A 20,822-nucleotide genomic window follows, 5' to 3' on the forward strand; every position below is an offset into this window, starting at 1 on the left:
AGCATTAAGCATCTTTTTATGTACTTACCAGCCATTTGCATATCTTCTTTGGTTAAATGTCTATGCAAGCCCTTTGCCCAATTTTTGACTGGGTTGGTTGTCTTATTATTGGCTTATAAGGATTCTTTATATATTCTAGAATCAAGTTCTTTGACAGATATATGATTTGAAAATATTTTCTGCCAGTCTGTGGCTTGGATTTTCATTTTTATTAATAATGTTTTTTGAAAGGAAAACATTTTTGGTTTTTTCTTTTTTTTTTTCCTTTGGCTATTTTAGGGCTGCACCCACGGCATATGGAGGTTCCCAGGCTAGGGGTCAAATTGGAGCTGTAGCCGATGGCCTGTGCCATAGCAATGCAGGATCCGAGCAACACCATAGCTCACGACAACATCAGATCCTTAACCCACTGAGTGAGGCCAGGGATTGAACCACCATCCTCATGGATCCTAGCTGAGTTCATTAACCACTGAGCCATGAAGGGAACTCCAACATTTTCAATTTTGATGATGTCCAATTTATCAACTTTTTCTTTTAAAGATCATGTATTAGGTGACAAATCTAAGCTTTGCCTAACCCAAGATCATAAAGATTTTTCTCCTTCTTCCAGAAATTTTGTAGAAGAATTAAATTAGACTCAAAAATAAAATATGCTTTAAAAAAACCCCAAAATACATGAAAATTAAACACCGTATTTCTTTTTTCTTTTTTTTTTTTCTTTTCTTTTTTTTTTGTCTTTTTAGCTATTTCTTGGGCCGCTCCCGCGGCATATGGAGGTTCCCAGGCTAGGGGTCCAATCGGAGCTGTAGCCACTGGCCTACGCCAGAGCCACAGCAACGCGGGATCCGAGCCATGTCTGCAACCTACACCACAGCTCACGGCAACGCCGGATCGTTAACCCACTGAGCAAGGGCAGGGACCGAACCCGCAACCTCATGGTTCCTAGTCGGATTTGTTAACCACTGCGCCACGACGGGAACTCCCTAAACACCGTATTTCTAAATAACCTGTTTCAAAGAAGAGATAGTATGGAAAATTAGAAAATATTTCAAATAGAATGATAATAAAAATATATTTTCATAAACATGTAAAAAGCAAACATTATAAAAGGGCATTTATTAAACACATGCCATGTGCATCTTCAGCTTTTTTCCCAGTATTTTTTTCCTCTTTTCCTTCACAAACTTCTCAAGAAAAATGTTTATATTTAAGCATCTATATTTGTTCACATGTTCATCTCCTTCCCCTATACTCAACAGAAGGCCATCTGGCTGCAGATACATCCCTCTGCAGGCTTAGCCCTTAAAGAAGGTCCCATGACCCCCCTCAACAGCATAAATGCTGTTCTCTTCCCCTATCTTGGTCTCCCCTCACTCTCCATCATGTTTGTGTCTCTCACAAGCAGCCTGAGGTCTGATCTTCCTTTCTCCTTTCTGCGTCCTCTCTCCTTATAGGACCTCCTCCATCCCACGTCTTCAGAGACCATCCACACACAAATTACATCACATGTATATTCCCATCCCAGATCCCCTCCTCTGAATCCCCACCCATAGATCCAAGGGCCTCTTCCTCCAGTACCTTTTCTCTGCTGTTCTCTAAGGCCTCTCTAACTCAACTGTCCACATCAAAACTCATGATCTTGCTCTTCCAGCCCAAGTCCTCTTCTGAAATTTCTTCTTTCAGTAAATGGTACCATCTGCCTAGCTGTAGATGACCTCAGAGTCATGTGGTATGTCCTTCTCTTTAAACCCCTACATCTGATCTCTCATTACATCCTACTGATTTAACATCAGACATCTCTCAAATAGTTGACATCATCTCCATCTTGGCTCCCACCATCCCAAGTCCATCAATGAAACTGTAGTCCAGCCTCCAAGACAGTTTCCCTGAATCCACATGTACTCTCACCCAACCCATCCTGGGGGGTTACGGAGGCTGGTCACATCACAATTGTGTCATGTCTCTTCTGTTCCAGTGGCTCTCAACAGAAAGACAAAACCTTAATATGGTTTAATTGGCCTGTCCTGATCTGGTCTCTACCCATTTTCTAGCCTCTTCTCTAAATCAGATTCCATACATTTTGAGTCCTGTATCAGTTCCTCTCACTGGCCACGCTCCCCTTTAACCACAGGGCCCTTGCACATGCTATCTCCTCTGCCTGGAGCACGTGTCCCTCCCCTTTCTGCCATGTTAATTCCTACTCAAACCTCCTATCTCTGTCAAGCATCAGGTCCACAGGGAGAGCTTCTCTGAACCTCCTTGACAAGGTCAAATGCCCAATTATGATCAACCCCCATATTTCTTCTTAGCATCCATTGCAACTGCAGTTTCATCATTTAATTTGGGTGATTATAGATTTGAGTCTGCTGCCCCAGCTAGACTTTAAGTTCCATGAGGGCAAGAAGCATATCTGGTTTTATGCATTAGTATATCCTAAGTGCCTAGCACAAAGCTTGGATACACAGCAGCCACTAAAATATTTGTTGAATGAATAACTGAGTTATAATAAGGTCATCAAGGATGAAAATAGGACTTGAAGTAGGGAAGACAATGGTGAAAGAAGACATGCCAATGTCTTCAAAGAATAAAGGGGAGTGAGCAGACAGTCAAATGGCCAAGGAGAGCCGAGGATCATACAGACAGTGGTGGCTGCCCCCAGAACACGGGGCACCCTCATACAGAGGTGTGGGTATTCTGGGAGCATAGAGTAAGGCATGAACAAGAGAAAACAGTCTCCCCAGAGATTCACCTCTTTTTCTGGGCCAGATTTTTCTCAGGATAAAGAAGTGCTCCTTCTAGTCAATATCAAAAGGGGCTATGATTTTTCTTACAGGAAGGAGGAAAGCCATCATCTGCTAAAGGAAGTTGTCAGTCAGTGAAAATGGGATAGATAGTATACCTTCGTGCTAGCCATTGCATCCCCAAAGATCTGCCATGGTCCTGTCCCCATGGAATGGGAAAACTTCCATAGAAAAACCCTGCACTCCCCAACTGTCACACAATATCCCCATAGCAGCTCTTTTTGATTCTTTATCAGAGACTGAATGCCAGACATCTGAGGCCTGAATTCAAACACTGCCCATGAAGACACATACCTTGGTCCATCCAGGAAACTGGATAAAGGTGTCCTGGGGCAAGTCTGGGATCTCACTGGGAATAGAGAAGTTAGCCACATAAAAGGCTGGCAGTGTGTACTCAGATGGGCTGTGGGTATGGGCTTCATGGTGGCCCTTGCCACCATAGCCATGCCAGGCCCCAAGGTAGCCGCGAACTGCATCCTCAGTGTCCATCGGGAAGATCTGCCAGTCAGTGAGGATACTGGAACCAAGGGTCAGGTTAGAAATAAGACCCTGCAAAGGAGAAATAGAGCAATAAGGTGAGGGTGGGGGTAGAGGAGGGAAGCTTCAAGTGATTCTGTGTTATAGCACTGATTTCCTGGGAAAAGCAAGCTGGGATGTGAAACACCAACAGTACACGAGACTCAAACCGTGTGTACATGAAAGTGACACAAATCTGGCTGGAGGCCAGAGCTTTGATCCCAAATCGCCAATCTTCGGTATTTGGTTCAGAGACACTGGTAGAATGGAGAAAATAATGGAATTTGAGGGTGGGAGAGTGACGATCAGGGGAAATGCAAGAGAACATCCAGCCCACTGCAAAAGGAGAGAAAGGGCCGTCATGACGATGGGGAGCCTCAGACTCAAATTCTGAAGTTGCTCTACTTGTCTAGTGGAGGCAAGGCCGGGGGTGTCCGTGGCATGGCCAGTGCATCAAAGCCTTTGCTCATGGCTCATCTAGCTTCCTCTTCTCAGCTTTTAATGAGGGGAGCTTCTCCATCCCAGTGGGATTCCAAATTTCTCCCAGGACACCTCTCAATACCAAGTCTCAATTGCACAATTAGAAATTTAATAAGCATTAACCAGGCAGCTGTGCGATAGGCTCTTTGCTGGGTACTGGGGGCTCATAGATCTCCTAAGAGTCCCTGTCACTCCACGGGTCAGTGTGGCCTGTGACAGCCAAGCGGGAAGACTACTAATTATAGTCTGAGCACAGGGACTATAATAGGGACATTTCTACTGGGGACAAAAGTGTCCTTGTCATGGCTATTCCCTAAGAATATAATTGCCTTGCTTGAGAAGCCACCAGAACGGTCAGGAAGGGTCCTGTCCTAGAGAGGGTGGTGCCATCATTTCCTTGGTGCAGGCTTCTCTCCTCCAGCACATGGTGAGCTACCACTGGGGGAGCCCATATCCCAACATCTTTTGCATCCCCACGGGGCAAAAGCACTCATGTGCGCAGGGTAGGACATAACAGACATTTACAGAATAATACTCTCAAAACGTACATTAGAAAAATGTATTTGGAAGACTCTTAGGCAGAGAATAACCAACAGAGATGAGAGGCAGTGCACAAAGGGAAAGGCTTTCTATGATTCAAGAGTTTGTTCCAGGAGTTCCCGTTGTGGCGCAGTGGAAATGAATCCGACTAGAAACCATGAAGTTGCAGGTTCAATCCCAGGCCTTGCTCAGTGGGTTAAGGATCCGGCGTTGCTGTGAGCTGTGGTGTAGGTCGCAGCTGCGACTTGGATCCTGCATTGCTGTGGGTGTGGTGTAAGCTGGCAGCTGTAGCTCTGAGTTGACCCTTAGCCTGGGAACCTGCATATGTCCCGAGTGTGGCCCTGAAAACAAAAAAGCAAAAAAAAAGCAAAAAAAAAAAAAGGAAAGAAAAGGATTTGCCCCAGCTCATTCACACCCAGAAAATAGCAGAAGAAATGCTAAGCTGGCTTTGGAAAATGATGCAGTGGCTTCCTCCTCCTGTTTCTTTCTAATGGATGACTGCACTCAAATGCAAGGGAAGGGCCCTGTTTGCAAGGCTCAACATTCTTGACCCCTGTAGTTATCCCAAAATAACCCAACTTCTAGGTTGCAAAACAAGTCAGGGTAGGTTCACTCATCAAATTTGACAAAGTGGGTGTGTTTTTAAAAATTGCTTCTCTATGAAAAGGGCTACAGGGAAAGAATATATGCAGGAGAGTTTTTAAATGGATTTACAAAAACTTCCCCAATGGCTCAGGCACAGTCAGGTCAAGATATGAGCTTCACTCCCAACAGCGAGGCTGGACCTACCTTAAAATCATTGATGGAATTGCCATAGTTCACACGCCCCATGTTCTCCACCAGGAGGTCCAGGGTGGCTCCAGCTTTCCCTGTTATGTTCAGGGTAATCACAATATTTCGCTCAAGGACTCCCTGGGGGACCTGTGGGTTCAACGCCAAGTGAGAATTAACTAGGGTGGGAGAGTCAGCAGAGAGGCAACCTGCTCAGTTAATTCAACATGCATTTTTCTGCCTTGACGTGTCATCAGACTTGGGAGGGAATGCTCTGATGAGTCTTTTGCCCAAATCACGGGCCAGATGGCTACACAAGAAGATCACCAGGCTCGGCTCCCCCAAGAAAGGGGTGAGGCTGGGTTCCTTGGCTCTGGAATGTTTGGCTGTGCATCTGTTTTTATTAGAAAGGGAATAGAGGCGAACATTCTGGGGGAAGATTCCTATTACAGGAACCTCTTCATGTTCTCACAGCACAAAAGACAGTCACAAAAAATAGCTTCTGAACAACATGGAGGCAGGAGACAAAAAAATCAGATAAGATAAAATCAGCAAGTTAGGTGGAGCTGTCTTACCTCAAAATACCTGATGTGATGCATTAACCACAAAGATTAAATAATAAAGTGAGGGGAAACAACAGCAACATATTCCTAATTTTTTAAAACATGAGATTAAAAAAACACAGAGTAACACTGATTATAATTCACTAAGATAAGCCTCCAAATTGGAATTTCAGAAACAAGTGCCATCAGTATTCGCATCATGTCTTAGAAACTTGCTGCCACTGAAATTAAAGCCACTGTTGAAAACAGAGGGGAAATATTTTCATTTAAAATTTTCTGAACAAAATTTCTTAGGTAAATCTCTTCATGCGTCTTCTCACACGATTGTTTCAGTGAGAGGAATGGAAATCCTAAAATGTTATCTTGACTTTGCTACAAAACGAAGTCTTTGTGTCTTTTAGCACAGACATTCTATTTCTTCAGAGTAAAGTGTCTTATGCAGGATGAAGGCGCAGTTAAATGAATCATCCCGTAGGTACAAAACGGACCCTGTCCTCCAGGAGGAAAGAAGGCATGGATGACATGCAGGCCATTCAGAGGGGATGGCCCTGGACTGGGTGACCAGGAGGGCTTCTGAGGAAGGGGCATCTTGTGCACAGCCCGCTGTTGAGACGGGTGAGAGGTGCATCTCAGGCAGACAGAGCCTAGGGAGGCGACCTCAGCAAGTGAGGGGCACAGCTAAAGGGCATCAAGAGGAACGGCTGAGCCTGAGGTTGGAAAGGCAGCCACAGTGCAGCCCACACACCCTTTCCCTGTGGGGGCAGCCTCACAAGTCCAAAGAAGACACTTACCCCGTCCACAGAGACATAAGCCCGATCGTGGACACCATTGAAGGGCGAAGAGAGATGTGTTGGGTCCTTGCAGTCTTTAGGAAGCGTTGTCCGGTACAGTACAAACCCAAAATACTGGTCAGAGAGGGATGCAAGAAAAAGACATCACCTTTGCCGTTCATATTAGGAGAACTTGGTCACCCTTGATCTGTTTGAAAGCAACATTTCTAAAACCATAGCAGTGAAATGTTTCCCTGCCTTAGCAAAAATTCAGTCTGAAAGAAGGGAACCGGCTTCAGTCTTCAGATCACAGGATAACCATCACTGCAGTAATCTGCACGGAAGCCTGAAGAGTGTTTTGTGAAACATCCCCTCCGAGTCTCCCACATGAGGGAACTGGACCCTGGAATGTGCTGAGTGTCTTCCCCTGAATCACTCAGGGGGATCCCATCATATATCTCACAGGTTATTTCTGTGACCCAAAGAAACTAAAGACAACAACAACAACAACAAAAGACAAAGAGCAACAGAGCCAAGAATGTTTGGTGAACCATTCCCCAGGTTCTTGAGCTAAATCTGCTCTAACGTACAAAACAAGAGTCAATCAGAAACTGTTTAAAGTGGAGGAGTAGGGGAAACAGAGACGGGGGTGTAACCTGTTGCTAAGTCAGAAATACTTTGAGATGCTGGGATCTCTGGTCCGAAAGGAAGGCCCCAGCAATCAGCCTCCGCAGCAAGGGTGCCCACAGCCTGGGTGAGGGGTTCCTGCTGTCAGCATTAGCTGGGGAGCTGGACAGATCCAGAGTCTTATAAGAGAGTCCACATGGAAAGCCAACAGGGAGCAGAGAAAAAGTTGCCAGCTCCTAGGACTCCAAAAGCAAAAAAGTGCACTGCAGGGCAAGTGGAGAGGTGATTTGCAGGAGCTGAACCCAGCTCCTAACCCATGTTCTGTGTTGCAGGAAAGGGCTAAACTCAAATGCCACTGGTGTCACCAGCCAAACTTTCAAGCACAAGAATGCCTCCCTCCCAGACCCCAGATTTCCATCTCTCTCCTGTTTTTATCTTTTGAAAGTACCAAAGGGGTGAGGCTGAAGAAAACTAAGCGAGGGGTTTCCAGGAGGGGAGCAGAAGCTGAGGTGCCCCCCTGCAAATGATAGCTTAGTCCTCCAGGGCCAGGGCAGGGGCCAGCTGTGGGGGGTTCCAGGGCTGTACCTCACTTCCTGCAGCCGTGCCCACCATGGAATTTGCTGGAAATAAGCATCCCATGGATTTGCTCTAGACCTGAAACACAGCTCAGGCCCCCCACGGCTAGATCTGAGAGCACTGCCTTGGCCACAGATGAGAGCAGAAGGGTTCTGAGAAAGAACACATCTGCCAGTGTCTAAACATTAAGCTAGGATTCACTTCCTAGGTTCCACCTGCTCTGTGTCATGTCTTGCCTGATGTGCCATTGGCTCTACTCAGTGGAGAAGGCAGGTGGATGAAGACATGGATGCTAGACCTAGAGAAAGAACGCTACCCAACGCAAATATAAAATCAGCCAGGGCTTAATCATTCATTGTATTTCTCACAAACTGGTGCTGTAGGGTAAATCACAAGTATAACAGTGGTAACCAGAGGCAAAATACACTGAGGTAAATTAGATGCGCTATTATGTCACCCTCCAGAAGGTGATCTCCACAGAGAGTCAGAAAGGAAGACCCAGGTAACGTCCCATTTAAAAAAAATGGGACTGAGATCCTAAGTGATCAAACTGAACTTCTCAGCAAAGGGACAGAATGACCTTGTGAGCATCCTGATACTGTGCCCTGAGGACACCTCACTGCTGTCATGTTCATGCTAAAAATGCCTCGCTGAACCTGAGCAGTGAGGGGTGGTCTACAAAACAACTGGGCTGAACTCTTCAGACAAATCCGTGTCTTGAGAGAGAGAGAGAGGGAGAGAGAGACACGGAAACAGTTTCAGATGAAAGATTAAATGCAACACATAACTGTGGATTGGAAACTGGGATGAAAAAGTTAAGCAATGAAGGACATTATGGGTACTTGACTGTAGAATGTAAATTAGGTAATAGCATTGTAGCCACACTGAATTTCTTAAGGATGATCATTAGTTCTGGTCGCATAGGATAATGTCCTTCTTAAAAATATACATTGTAATATTTGAGTTAAGTATGATACTGAAATACTACCTCAAACGGTTAAAAAAAAAAAAAGCAGTTGACTGCACACACACACAGAGAAATGTATAAAGTGAGTGAAGCAACAGTTAACGTGGTGAATTCAGGTGAAAGCTCTACTGGTGTTTGTTGTACTAGTCTTGCAACTTTTGCAAAAGCTGGGGAAACTTTTACAATAAAGATGGGGCAGTGCCTGGAGATTAAACACACACAGACACACACCTATACACACATGATGTACTCTGTTCTTGTTCTCTTCAAAAGTAGGAAAAAGAATGTCTAAGAACCTAATCCATTAAAACACAGTGCCTATACCTTTGAGCAAATTGTGGACAGTTGTCTTTTTTGAGTATTAAAATAGTGGATTTTCTCTGATACCTAATGAAAAGGATTAATTATGTCAGAGATACACTCAGTATCTAGCTTGCACAGAATCATGCTGAAGCAGGTTGTGCTACGACCTATCTGAGTGATAATAAGAAATGGGAGGAGGGGAAGACAGGTGCAGCGCCTAGAACTAAAGAGAGGCTGGACAGTCATGGTTAACTTACGTGGAGTCTGATTTACCTGCTTGCTGTTTGGTCCCTGTGTTCAGGACAGTGCAGAAAGCAGTTTTGCAAGTAGAAAAAAGGTGAAGCACTACCTTTGCAAGCTTACCTGTTTCACCTGGATAAATGTCAAGGGATAAAAGCTTTTTATGGGTCCAGAGGGACACAGAATGTCCAGAGCTTCCACCACTGTTTTTAACTGAAAAGGAACAAAAGCAGCATTCATTTACTCTCCTCCCTCCCTGGTAACCACAGTAGAGAATAAGGTCATTGTCAAAGACAGTGGAGTTTTTTTTTCTTGTCTTTTTGTCTTTTTAGGGCCACACCCAAGGCATATGGAGGTTCCCAGGCTAGGGTTCAAATTGGAGCTGTAGCCACTGGCCTACACCAGAGCCACAGCAACGCCAGATACAAGCTGCATCTGCGACCAACACCACAGCTCACGGCAACACTGGATCCTTAACCTACTGAGCAAGGCCAGGGACCAAACCTGCAACCTCCTGGAGCATACTTGGATTTGTTTCCACTGCGCCATGACGGGAACTCCAGATTTTTTTTTTTTTTAATTAATGATTTTTATTTTTTTCCATTATAGCTGGTCTAGAATCTTCTATCAATTTTCTACTATACAGCAAGGTGACCCAGTCACACATACATGTCTGCATTCTTTTTTCTCACATTATCATGTTTCATCATAAGTGACTAGATGTAGTTCCCAGTGCTATACAGCAGGATCTCATTGCTTATCCATTCCAGAGGCAATAGTTTGCATCTATTAACCCCCAATTTCCAGTCCATCCCACTCCCTCCCCCTCGGCCTTGGCAACCCCAAGTCTGTTCTCCAAGTCCATGATTTTCTTTTCTCTGGAAAGGTTTGTTTGTGCCATACATTAGATTCCAGATATAAGTGATACAATATGGTATTTGTCTTTCTCTTTCTAACTTACTTCACTTAGTATGAGAGTCTCTAGTTCATTCCATGTTGCTGCAAATGGCATTATTTTGTTCTTTTTTATGGCTGAGTAGTATTCCATTGTGTGTGTGTGTGTTTGTGTGTGTGTGTGTGTGTGTGTATACCACATCTTCTTAATCCACTCATTCATTGATGGACATTTAGGTTGTTTCCAGGTCTTGGCTACTGTGAATAGTGCTGCAGTGAACTATGGGTGCATCTGTCTTTTTCAAGGAAAGTTTTGTCTGGGTATATGCCCAAGAGTGGGATTGCTGGGTCATATGGTAGTTCTAGATAGAGTTTTCTAAGGTACCTCCATACTGTTTTGCATAGTGGTTGTACCAATTTACATTCCCACCAGCAGTGCAGGAGGGTTCTCTTTTCTCCACACCTTCTCCGGCATTTGTTATTTGTGGACTTATTAATGATGGCCACTCTGACTGGTGTGAGGTGGTACCTCATAGCAGTTTTGATTTGCATTTCTCTAATAATCAGTGATTTGAGCATTTTTTTCGTGTGCTTGTTGGCCATCTGTATATCTTCTTTGGAGAAATGTCTATTCAGGTCTTTTGCCAATTTTTCAATTGGGTTGTTGGCCTTTTTGCTGTTGAGTTGTATAAGTTACTTGTATATTTTAGAGATTATGCCCCTGTCAGTTGCATCGTTTGAAACTATTTTCTCCCATTCTGTAAGCTGTCTCAAAGACAAAACCCTAAATGAACTGAAATGGTTAAAATTCCACTCAGGGCTGTCCCCTAATCACCTTTACTCAACTCCATCCATTCCCTGACTCTTGATGAAAAATAATAGATGGTAATCTTAAAAAGAGATTTAAACATACCTATTTGCAAATACAACCTCCTGTATATAAAAGGCCCTTAAAATGCATGAAAACAAAGGCTCAGTAAAGCCCACCACCTCTGAGTGAAGTGGCTACAATTCTGCCCTCCTCTGAGCTCGTCTGCAGCATTTCCCTGGTCTGTATCACTTTCCAGTTTGTTTATACCACTGTCATCCTTGCTGACCATCAGCTCCTTAAAGGCAGGTCTGTGCTGAGCTCATCCCCAATGTCCATGGCATAGTAGACAATAAATACTTATTATATTCAGCCTAAATGACTGTGTATTCTTGCAGCCCAGGGTGCTTATTCTGATGTAGTAACAACAATAGCAGCTACAAGCATGGGTGCCTCACCTAAGTGCAGGAGAGATGGCACTTGACTATAACACCTCACCGAATCCTCACAACACCCAGCAAGGCAGGCATTACTGTCCCGTTATTAGGGAAGAGGAAGCGGAGACTCAGAGCAGCTCGCTTGAGTCATGGCACAGGCAGGATTTGCAGTTAGATGTGGTTCCAAGCCCAGGGCTTTCCCCGACATGATACTGGTCAGGATTTTTTTGGGCCCCCCCCCAGGCATATGAGTTTCCTGGGCCAGAGATCAGATCTGGGCCACAGTGATAACCTAAGCTGAAGCTGTGGCAACACTGGATCCTTAACCCACTGTGCTGGGCTGAGAATCGAACGTTCATCCCAGTGCTCCCAAGACTCTGCCAATCCCATTGCACCACAGGGGAAGTCCTGGTTAGGGATTTTATAAACACTTTTCATGGCTACCTCAATGACATGCAGCATGGAAGAAAAAAATACTAAGTATAGATCCATCAATTCAGCTACTCAGGTGGGTGTTTTCCCTCTTGGACAACTAAAGGAATTCAACTCATGGGGAAAGCTTTTCTCTTCTACAACTACGTTCTACATAAACTTAACTCAGTTATATGCTGATTTGCTCTCTTAAATTGTATATATTTAAGTTAACAAAGAAAAGCCATTTCTGGTCTCACAGTTTTCCCTTTTGGTAAATAGAATGTACTTTGGTACTCAGGTAGCTTTGTTTCAGCAATGTTGTTGTTTTAAACATTGCAGTTATTTTCTGTTGCCTAAAAATAGATTTTTCACGCTCTAAGACACACAAACCCACCCTTCCCTTAAATAGCAGTAGCAATGAACGAGTAGAAGGTACTCCCTTTACAAGTATGATTAAAGTTTGATTAATCTAAAGAAAGATTCCTATCAGGCAGAGAGACCACATTCTTTGTAGAATGTAACACACATATCTGACACTAGGTGGAAAAATTTACAAGAGTTCAGCCAACCATACTACATCAAAAGGCTTCACGAATGGAAAAATTATACAATCATGTTTGGCATTTTGCTTAAAGATAAAAACTCATGATGCTATTTTAGAATGTCAAGATTCTTAAGAAACGTGTAATTTTTTTTTCTTGTGAGTTAACCCATGTAGGAGTTAGGGATTATAAGAGGGGAAAACCTGAAGACACAGATGGTCAAAACAGACTGACTAGGGCTTACGTCACTCCTGGCTATCAAATGAAACCCTTCTTCTTTTTCTCTTTCCCTAGAATAAAATGCCCTTCACTTGTATTTATGATTCATTTCTAGCTTCCCCCCTGATGTCCCATTTACCATATAAACAACAGGTCACAAAATGAGGACATGATTTTGAGATGGAGGGGACTGTATAATTTAGGGTTAATGCCTGTGGCTTTTGAGAAACCCTTTTAAAAAGAGGTGAATTATAACAAAGAATGTCACCAGCCATAACAAGGTGGCATGTTATTCCCACTAGGGCTCTTCCAGTTTTTGACATTAATAATGGAACCAAAATGGTCTAAGAACGCCTGTTCATGCCCATATGCTCACCCTGTCAACACGCACACACAGCCTCTCACCTCCTCTGGCCTTGTTTTCCCAGAAGCATAATAATCCTCCCCATCAGTCTCGCCGAAAACAAATTCACAGAAAAATAACGAACCCAATTCCCCAGCACACTTTCACTTATGACTGCTAAATCCCACTTCCTCACTCAGTATTTCTGTCATTTTATTCTTACCTTTGTTTTTTTTTTTTTTTTTTTTTTGCTTTTTAGGACCACATATGGAAGTTCCCAGGCAAGGGGTTGAATCAGAGCTGCAGCTGAGGCCTACACCATAGCAACAGCTACCCTAGATCCGAGCCATATCTGCGACCTACACCACAGCTTGTGGTAACAAGGATCCTTAACCCACTGAGCGAGGCCAGGATCGAAACTGCATCCTCGAGTATACTAGTTGGGTTAGTTACCCCACTGAGCCTTGATGGGACCTCCCTTTCTTACCTTTTTCAGAGCAACTTTTCCATATGCAAACTTGGGTGTGGATGGAGGAATAAGACCTTCTGGTACTTTTTTGAACTATAAACCGGCGTGGAAAAAGACAGAAAAGAAAAACAGCCGTTAAACTCTCAGAAACATATCTGTACAATTTACGTTTCAAAAAGAGGGCCAAAACTCAAACAACAGTGCTGGTGATTTTTGGAAAGGCAAGGGAACAAAAAACTTCCTCCAAAACAGGATCTAAGTATATGTTTGTGTATGTCTGTGCTTTAAGCTCCAGGAATCATTCAAATAATTACAGAACAAAAGACTTCAAAACAGAGAGGAAAAAAAATAAAAATAAAAATAAAAAATAGAGAATGAGGTTGACAGCAGAAGGCTAAGTAGGGAAGAAAAGGAAGAAGGTTCCTTGCAAAACAGACTCCGAAGGAAGGGAGCCTATAGTAGGGAAAGTTGCTATTTGCTGACTAACCTTATTGGTAGATGAAAGTTTTGTATCAATGTTAAATTTGCTGTGGTTGTGCAAGAGCGTATTCCAGCCTGTTCTTACAAAACATTCACTAAAGTATTTAGGGGTAGAGGGTCCTGATGTAAGCAACCCTCCAGACGTTTAGGGAACACATGGGTGCAGTGAGGGCCAAACAGGGTGAAATAATGACATGAGAGAATCTGGGTGTGGATTATACATGTTCTTTGTACTATTTTTATTCTTGAAAATTTCCCTGAAGTTTGAAATTATTTTTATTTTAAAAATTTTTATTTATTTTTTGTTTTCTTGTTTTTCGAGGGCTGCACCCGCAGCATATGGAGGTTCCTGGGCTAGGGGTCTAATTGGAGCTGTAGCCACCGGCCTGCACCACAGTCACAGCAATGCAGGATCCCAGCCGCGTCTGCAACCTACACCACAGCTCATGGCAACAACAGATCCTTAACCTACTGAGCAAGGCCAGGGATCAAACCCACAATCTCATGGTTCCTAGTCAGATTTGTTTCTACTGCACCATGATGGGAACTCCTGAAATTATTTTTAAATGAAGTTTAAAAATAAAACAAAAATAAAACCTTATTAAATATGTACACACACACACACACACACACACACACACGCACACACGCACACACACACACACACACGCACAAAGTCACACACAATTTATATTAATGTCAGAAGATATGGGTGTAATTTCCAGGTCTTAGAAAAGTCTTTGTCCATCTACAATCTTCAAGTAGGTTGCAGTATGATCTCTCGGGATCCTTAAGCTTTTTCTTTCTTTTCTCTTTTCTTCCTTCTTTCTTTTTCCCCTCCTTCCCTCCCTCCATCCCTCCCTCCTTCCTTCTTCTCTCTCAATTTCCCTTTTTAAAAGTAAGGAAAAAGATAAAAACTGGAGTTCCATTTGCCACGAGTACAGCCCTAAAAAGACAAAAGACAAAAAAAAAAAAAAAAAAAAAAGATAAAAACTGTTCTAGTACAGATGCTGACTCACAGACATTGAAAAACTTATGGTCTCTGGAGGAGACAGTTTGGGGGGTGGGGGATGTGCTTGTGTTGTGGGATGGAAATCCTGTGAAATTGGATTGTGATGATCATTATACAACTACAGATGTGATAAAAATAATAACAATAATAAAAATAAAACTAGGAGTTCCCGTCGTGGAGCAGTGGTTGACGACTCCGACTAGGAACCATGAGGTTTCGGGTTTGATCCCTGGCCTTGCTCAGTGGGTTAAGGATCTGGCGTTGCTGTGAGCTGTGGTGTAGGCTGCAGACGTGGCTCAGATCCCGCGTTGCTGTGGCTGTGGCGTAGGCCGGCAGCAACAGCTCCGATTCGACCCCTAGCCTGGGAACCTCCATATGCCATGGGAGCGGCCCTAGAAAAGGCAAAAGGACAAATTAATTAATTAATTAATTAATTTAATTAAATAAAAACTGTTCTGGTAAAAAGCAGTAATCTTCTGGTTCACTATTCTCTTAGTCCTGTTCTTCATAGGAAATCATCTTAAAATCATTTAACTGTTCCTGTTTTTACTTCTTGTAGTATCTAAATAATATACTTTGCTATTTCTTGTTTGATCAATTTAGAACACAGTCACTGATTTCTTTAATACATGGGATTTAGTTCAGTTGTACTCTTCCAGATCGCTCCCTTTTTTGCCAACATGGTCAGGTTATCATTTTCACTTTCTCTACTAGTTACCTTTACAGCTTTAAAATAATATCCTGTGCTTTTATTTCTTAGTTCTAACCAACTAAGACATTGTCCCTCGTGTCCATACTTTTAAAGATACAGCTATTTGCATCCTATCCTGAGCTCTCCTCCCAACTCCCACCTCCCAACCACTGGCTGTACTTTCTATATTTTCAAGGTTAAGGGTCTGTCCTATAGCCATTGTCTTCCTTTCATCTGTATATTAACTCTAAAATTCAATCAATAGCGCTCACATTATTACAACTACATAAATATGGCTCTCTGCACAGCTAAGTGGTGGGTATGTACTAGTTCTGTCTCTTTCCTGACATATTTGTTTCTTTTCTCTCCCCTGGGGTTTCAAATTGCCTTTCTTTTTTTCCTGTCTGCTGTTAGGTTAACACCTCTTTAGGTTGTTCCAAATTTACAAAGATAGTATCAAGTTTCCCCAAACATTCCTTTTACCCTCCAGAAAACTTCCTACTGGAACCCCCAGTCTTCCTGCTCCACGGAACTGACTTTCCTCTAGGCTTGAGAGTCCAGGATTTATCTTCATTTTTCTTCTGGTTTTGCCCTCTTGCCTTTCTAGAATCTCATGACTTCCTCATTTCACTGGAGCAATCACAAGCAACTTCCTTAGAACTGGTACAAGGGAGATAAAACTTCCTGAATCTTCGAATGTCTGAAAATGTCACATTCAGTTAATAACTGGATGGATATAGAATTTTATGTTGATAAGCATCTTCCCTAGGATAACAAAGGGACTGTTCTGTGTTCTCTACCACCTGGTGTGCTTCATGACAAGCTCATTCTTTTTTTTTTTTTTTTGGTCTTTTTAGGGCCACACCCACAGCATATGGAGGTTCCCAGGCTAGGGGTCGAATCGGAGCTGTAGTTGCCAGCCACAGCCACACAGGATCCTTAACCCACTAAGTGAGGCAAGGAATCGAACCCGCATCCTCATGGATGCTAGTTGGGTTCATTAACCATCAAGCCACAACAGGAACTCCGACAAGCTCATTCTTGAAAAAGGCAACCAACTTTTCATCTCTGGGAGCTTGTGGGCTCTTTAGCTTCAGTGTTCCCCAATTTTCCAAGGATGGGTCTGGATATGTATGTTTTTTATATTCCTTATGCTAGGCAACTCAGATATCCTTTTCTTTTTGAAAAAAAAAATTCATATTGTTCTTGATGTTTTCTTTTTCTCCAACCTCCCTTTTAAAAGTAAGTTGGACATCCTAGATTGTTCCTCTATATCTCATCTTTTCTCTCCTGTTTTTATCTCTTTCTTCTGGTTTTAATTTCTGAGGATAATTTTTAATTTCCAAGACCTTTTTCTTGTGCTGCTTTTTCAAAGTATCCTGTTCTTATTTTACAGGTGCAGTATATTTGCAAATCTCTCTAAAGGATATAAACTTATGAGGGTCTGCTTGGTTTTGTGTAAGATCTCTCCTGTCCTCTGAATTCTGTTGCCTTTAGGTTATTTTCTGTTTATTTTGTCTTAGTCTCTCTCACTCTCTCCCGTTGCAGCTTTTATGGATGTCCTCAAACATCTAGCCACCATCTTGGGTTGTCCCCTCATATTTAACAGTAATGCAAATGAATGTCCCAGACTTTACACATTCAGCTTCTCTCTGCCAGTCCTACTCTGTGTACAGGATCCAGGCTTGTCCAGTGGGGAGCTTTGTTTTAGGGTGACCTGGCAGGAAGTGAGATATGATATGTGGGGTCTTTGCTCTGGGGCTGTGCACTTTCTTTTAATCCCCTTTGGCAGCACCTGCGGCATATAGACGCTCCTGGGCCAGGGACTGTACCCATGCCGCAGTTGTGACCCAAGCCACAGCTATGGCTATGCTGGATCCTTAATCCTCTGTGCCCCATCAAAGTTAGCTGCATACAGGTCATTATAAAGGTATCTATTGGAGTTCCCATTGTGGCTCGGTTGTAACGAATCCAACTAGTATCCACAAGGTTTCGGGGTTCAATCCCTGGCCCCGCTTGGTGAGTTAAGGATCCACCATTGCCGCAGCTCTGATTCTCTGATTCAGCTCCTAGCTTGGGAACTTCCATATGTAGCAGGTGCAGCCCTTAAAGGGGGGGGGGGGGTGTCTGTGCAGTGAGTTTTTCTTCCAGTGTGTTAGAGAGTTTGCAGTCCTGGCTATATTGGAATTCACCTTGATTTTAGGAGTTAGACATGCCATGGTCACTACCATATGCAGTAAGTGGGGGTCTTCAGAAAATGAATCATACCACTGTCAGGTCCCCTCTGTGGATTTATGGCTTCTGCTTTTACTGGCCAGAATGTGGAGAAGGAATGTGGTCTAGACCTCAGGCAAAGCTGGGAAGAGAGATCTCATATCTTGCTCTAAGATCAGCAGTAACTCTGGCCTCATATTAATGAAGATCATTTTAATATGACTTTTTAAAAATTTTACAGAAATATAGACTCAAAGAATATTAGAAGTACAAAGGACTCCCAGTTCAAGAGGGCTGCCTGAGTGCATATTTATCTCTTCTCCCTTCCAAAATGCTACTAAATGATGAAAAAGGATTTTTTTTTTTTTTTTTTTAGAAAGTGAAGCCAACAAGAGAGGAGCTGCCCATGCATGAGAGGTTTCAGCAGATTTCTGAGAAACAAAAATAGGTAGAGGAGTGGTGACTGAATAAGTAGGATGAGGAAATCTAGGTCCCCAGTGAGTATGGCAGGGGTTATGGAAACAGGAGACAGGCAGTAGATTGGCCTCAAAGAACCCTGGAGAGGGGATGTGACAAAGGATGGAAATGAAACAAAGCCGAAAACGGGAAGGCTGATGAAACTCTTCATATTTTCTGTCAGGTTTTTCACTCCTTCACCCCACTTTCAAATAGAATGCCCATCAGGGAAGCATCTTCCTACCAGTCAGGAAATTAGAGGATAAAAAAAATAGTGGGAAGTTTCTGTGTGCTGCAGCGGGTTAATGATCCAGCATTGCCACACTGTGGCTCAGGTCACAACTGTGGCACAGGTTCGATTCCTGGCCCAGGAACTTTCACTTGCTGTGGGCACACCAAAAGAAAAATAACCTATAATGGAAAAGAATCTGAAAAAGAATACACATATACCACACCCACACATGTGTGTGTAGTATATGTATATATACAGTATGCATATATATGCATATAAAATTGAATCACTTTGCTGTACGCCTGAAACTAACACATTATAAATTAACTATACTTCAATTTTTATTTATTTTATTATTTTATTTTTTTTCAATTTTAATATTTATTTATTTATTTATTTGTACTTTTGTCTTTTCTAGGGCCGCACCCATGGCATATGGAGGTTCCCAGGCTAGGGCTCCAATCGGAGCTGCAGCCGCCGACCTACACCACAGCCACAGCAACGTGGGATCCAAGCCACATGTGCAACCTACACCACAGCTTATGGCAACACTGGATCCTTAACCCACTGAGTGAGGCCAGGGATCGAACCCACAACCTAATGGTTCCTAGTCGGATTCGTCAACCACTGCTCCATGATGAGAACTTCTATACTTTAATTTTTAAAACTGGTGAAGAAAGGGAGAATTGAAAGATGAGGCTTGAGGAAAATATGGGTGGGGTCATGGAAGGCATCCTGACCAGATTAGTGTTTCAGAGAAATCACTCTGGAAGACAAACTAGAAAAGCCAGGTTTGTAGGAGGTGAATAGACTAATGCCATAAGAGTGCAGGCATTGCTTTAAAAGACTATCTAGGGAGTTGTTGTGGTGTGGTGGAAATGGATCCAACTAGTATCCATGAAGATACAGGTTTGATCCCTGGCCTTGCTCAGTGGGTTAAGGATCCAGTGTTGCCATGAGCTATGGTGTAGATCGAAGACATGGCTTGGATCATGCATTGCTGTGGCTGTGGTGTAGACTGGCAGCTGTAACTCTGATTTGACCCTTAGCCTGGGAACTTTCATATGCCTCAGGTGTGGCCCTAAAAAGGAAAAGAAAAAATTACATCCGTTCAATAATATTCACCTTGTCATCCTTAACAATTTTGTTTTTGTTTTTAGGACTGCCCCCGCAGCATATGGAGGTTCCCAGGCTAGGGGTCCCAGCCATGCTGGATCCTTAACCCTCTGAGGCCAGGGATTGAAGCTCATCCTCATGGATACTAGTCAGGTTCAATACCACTAAGCCACAATAGGAGCTCCTTATCACCCTTAACTATCAGACATAAACCACTGTGTTCCCACCAACATCACAGATCATCTGGAGACAGCTGTGTCTACCCACTGAGCTAACATCATTCTAGCCATAAACCAAGAAGGACAATCAGTCAACCAGTGTAGACTGGTTCTGGGTCAAGTTTCAAGCTTCATTAAGCTTCTGAAGTACTGAAAATCCCATTCTTGGATCCCCAGTCCCCTTCCAGCCCCAATGCAACCCTTGGGGAATCCCAAGATCCACTCTAGTCATCAAGGTCTTCAACCACAACTTGATTAATTTCTGCAGAATAACCCATCTTCAAAAATTCAGCAGGACTCTTATCTTTGATGGAATCCCTATGAATAACTGGAACAAAACTCTTTAAAAATGAATCTTAGATTCATTTAAAAAACATACAAAAATAAACTCACCACTGCCCCTCTCAGGAGTTGGTGAGGAGAAGGGCAATACCGTATACTTTTGCATTCGTCCTCGAGGTCAAAGTGTTAACCATGTCTGGTTGACTTTTACCCACACCAAAGAGAATACCTTTAAAAATGCAAATGTCACAAGCTTTGTCATGTCTTGAAGAGTTCTGTGCACAGGGCTGCCTGGAGCCTTCACCACTGAGTTCAGGCTTCTGTAGCCTGATGGGAAATTCCCATCCCTGGTGTCCATGTGAGTGAAAGAAATATCCATCTCCACACAACTTACTCTTGAAATGGACTAAAGAAGAGACCCACTTGACTTCATAAATCTTTGGTGAAGGAAAGAGGCAGAAAGAGCTATATATGGGGGTATTTATGATCCCATTTATTTTCCTTGATACAAACACATAGCATCTAACAAACCAGCTTGCTGAACATCTACCAAGTTTCATAAGAAAAAGCCCACTTTTAAAGTCATTCTTTTTTCTCTTCCAAACCCAAAATATCAAAAAAGAGGGGAAAGATGACCACATGTTAAATTACCATAAGCTACTGAACTAACCATCTTCCTTCCTCCCTCTCTCCCTCGCTTTTCTTTTTTTCTTTTTCTTTCTTTCCTTCCTTCCTTCCTTCCTTTTTCTTTCTTTCTTCCTTTCCTTCTCTTTCTTTCTCTCTCTCTCTTTCTTTCTTTTTCTTTCTCTTTCCTTCTCTCTCTTTTCTTTTCTATTTTTTC

At 42.9% G+C, this 20,822-nt stretch overlaps 1 protein-coding gene across 1 annotated transcript in view; it reads right to left on the reverse strand.

The window, feature by feature from the left end:
• Positions 1-20,822, reverse strand: part of GLB1 (galactosidase beta 1) — a 100,593-nt gene that overhangs the window by 16,833 nt on the left and 62,938 nt on the right. The window contains 5 exon segments of the mRNA XM_021071553.1: positions 3,096-3,350; positions 5,127-5,258; positions 6,463-6,576; positions 9,278-9,367; positions 13,299-13,373. Coding sequence (XP_020927212.1) covers positions 3,096-3,350; positions 5,127-5,258; positions 6,463-6,576; positions 9,278-9,367; positions 13,299-13,373 — 666 coding nt within the window.

The sequence above is a fragment of the Sus scrofa genome, chromosome 13 (genome assembly GCF_000003025.6).
Source record: "Sus scrofa isolate TJ Tabasco breed Duroc chromosome 13, Sscrofa11.1, whole genome shotgun sequence".
NCBI classification, from domain to species: domain Eukaryota; kingdom Metazoa; phylum Chordata; class Mammalia; order Artiodactyla; family Suidae; genus Sus; species Sus scrofa.